Here is a 2,089-nt window from a genome sequence, read left to right as displayed (position 1 = left end):
AAGTGTTTATTTCTCTTTTATATATACTTTCCTACTATAAATTCAAATTTAAAGGTTTTATCTCCAATCTTTAATGTCAATGTATATTGTCCGTTTAAAATGTATTAAAAATGTAAGTACAACACAATTAATAATCTAAAAAATATTGATACGTAAGAGTTTAAGTTCGAATTAGAGATATCTCAATTCTTTAAAGTTAAACTGTGTAAATTTAACTATAAAAACAAAATTGTGCTAAAAAGGACTATACTAATATATGATTTTTTTAAAATAGGAGATCATTTTGGAAAGAAAAATAAAAAGGAAAATTGGAAAGTAAAAATGAATCGTTGTTTTCCACATTTTCCAATACTTTCTTTTGGGGAGTTGGGGGTTCTAGAGGTAACACTCAGCAATTATGAATACAAACATACAATCATTATTTTACATTCTAAACATAACAAGCTTCAAAACTATAGGCTAAAACACTAAGAGATAACAGAAATTGAAGAGCATCAAAAGGAATGGTGAAGTTTAGCTCTGTCTCAAACTTATACTTTCCACTTTACTTCTCGTAATAGAACCAAATCTTCCACCAAAGATAAAGCATGCACTAAATTTTAGACCATTCGTTCTGTGAAACTATAATAAAGTGCATCAATTCAAACCATCCACATGTGCATGACATAATGAAAAAGAAAAAGAAAAACATAAAATTAATTGGGCTTGAAGAATTTCAACTTGAGTCCATCATTGACCATGCTCCAAATTCCACCAATTGAAAAAGCCAAACTAAAAGCAACTCCCAACCAACCAAGAATCCAATTAAAATACCAACTGAAGCTATATTTTGTTGGCTGCTTAATAAGAACCCACATGAAACATGGATATGCAAAAGTTACTGGAAGAGTGAGTCCTCCTAACAAACCAGCAAGACTTGAGAGAAAAGGAAGTGCAACTCCAATGAAGAAAGAGACAAATCCAAAGAAAACTCTGAAACCTGATCTAACCCATATAGAACAAGGCCGGTTTGTTCTACTTGTGTAACCAGCTTCAAAACTGTCAAAAGCTGGCATTGAGTATATCTGGAAACTGCTTAAACAGCTGAACACTACAAGAAGGAATGTTAAGGCTAGAATTCCTCTTGAGATGTCATGACTGTGAAATGCATATAGAGCTGTCAGAATCCCTCCAGAAGGCATCTGTTTCAAAAACCATAATACAAAAATTGTGAATGCTGCATCACAATTATTTGATATATAACTATTAAATAAAACCAACATCATAATAATACTAACTACAGGCTCTGCTTGGTAAAAAGTAGCAGGTGATAGATAAACTAGTTAATAGTGGAGAGCAGATAAGTAAGAAGATTTAATTTAAAGTGTTTGGTAAAATTAGCGGTTGAACTAATTGATGAAACAAAAACAACTCTACATCTACCTAGAGTATCCACTAGTTGTACCTTTTTCTATAATCTATATCATTTCAATCTAGTGTTGAGTTTACTTACTTGGTTCCCATAGGCCCAGAAGCCTCCAATGGCAATAGGGAATAGGCACATTGCAATGAAGAAATAAGCAACCTTGGCTCCTTTCCACATTGGCACGCGAGCCGGGTGCTTAAATGTTGAAGGCATTGTGGCCTGAATGAAAAAATAAAGTGCATATCTTCAATATACTTAAATTTTAAGGCAAAACTATAACAGTTTCTTAGAAGATCATTTATTGGTACCTGAATTTCAAGAACCAAATTATGTCCTCTGAAAGAAAAGGCTACAATTCCAAGCGCATTCAAGGCGAGAAATAACGAAGAAGAAGGCGATGCAAGCGATAAGGGTTCATAAGAGATAGAAGGTGGCCTTTGTTGGCTCACAGAAAGTACCCAAACCATGGTGGAATAAGTAATGGCTGTAACAGCACCTACTAGTGAGAGTCCTGCAATTGAATTGAGGTTTGGAAGTTGAGAAAGGACAATGGATAGAGAAGTGAAAACAAGGTACCATTCCACTGTGGTTAATGGATTTGAGGTACATGTTGGACCGCAAACTATTTGGAAGAACAGTTTCATGGTTTCTCCTCCAATGAGAATCAAAGCTGTGGCAGTTCCT

The 2,089-nt window shown here is 34.2% G+C and overlaps 1 protein-coding gene across 2 annotated transcripts in view; it reads right to left on the bottom strand.

Annotated features, from left to right (window-relative positions):
* Positions 1-316: 316 nt before the first annotated feature.
* Positions 317-2,089, bottom strand: part of LOC101503100 (lysine histidine transporter-like 8) — a 5,008-nt gene continuing 3,235 nt past the window's right edge. For both annotated transcript variants that reach the window (XM_027330207.2, XM_004485663.4), the window contains exons 5-7: positions 1,714-2,089; positions 1,493-1,624; positions 317-1,181 (exon numbers count right to left, since the gene is read on the bottom strand). In XM_027330207.2, the coding sequence (XP_027186008.1) occupies positions 696-1,181; positions 1,493-1,624; positions 1,714-2,089 (994 nt within the window). In that variant the 3' untranslated portion in view covers positions 317-695. The remainder of the gene's footprint in view (positions 1,182-1,492; positions 1,625-1,713) is intronic.

This window comes from Cicer arietinum, chromosome 1 (assembly GCF_000331145.2).
Source record: "Cicer arietinum cultivar CDC Frontier isolate Library 1 chromosome 1, Cicar.CDCFrontier_v2.0, whole genome shotgun sequence".
Classification (NCBI taxonomy): Eukaryota; Viridiplantae; Streptophyta; class Magnoliopsida; order Fabales; family Fabaceae; genus Cicer; species Cicer arietinum.
The sequence above is the reverse complement of the archived record's forward strand: the minus strand, read 5'-3'. Positions and strand labels throughout refer to the sequence as shown.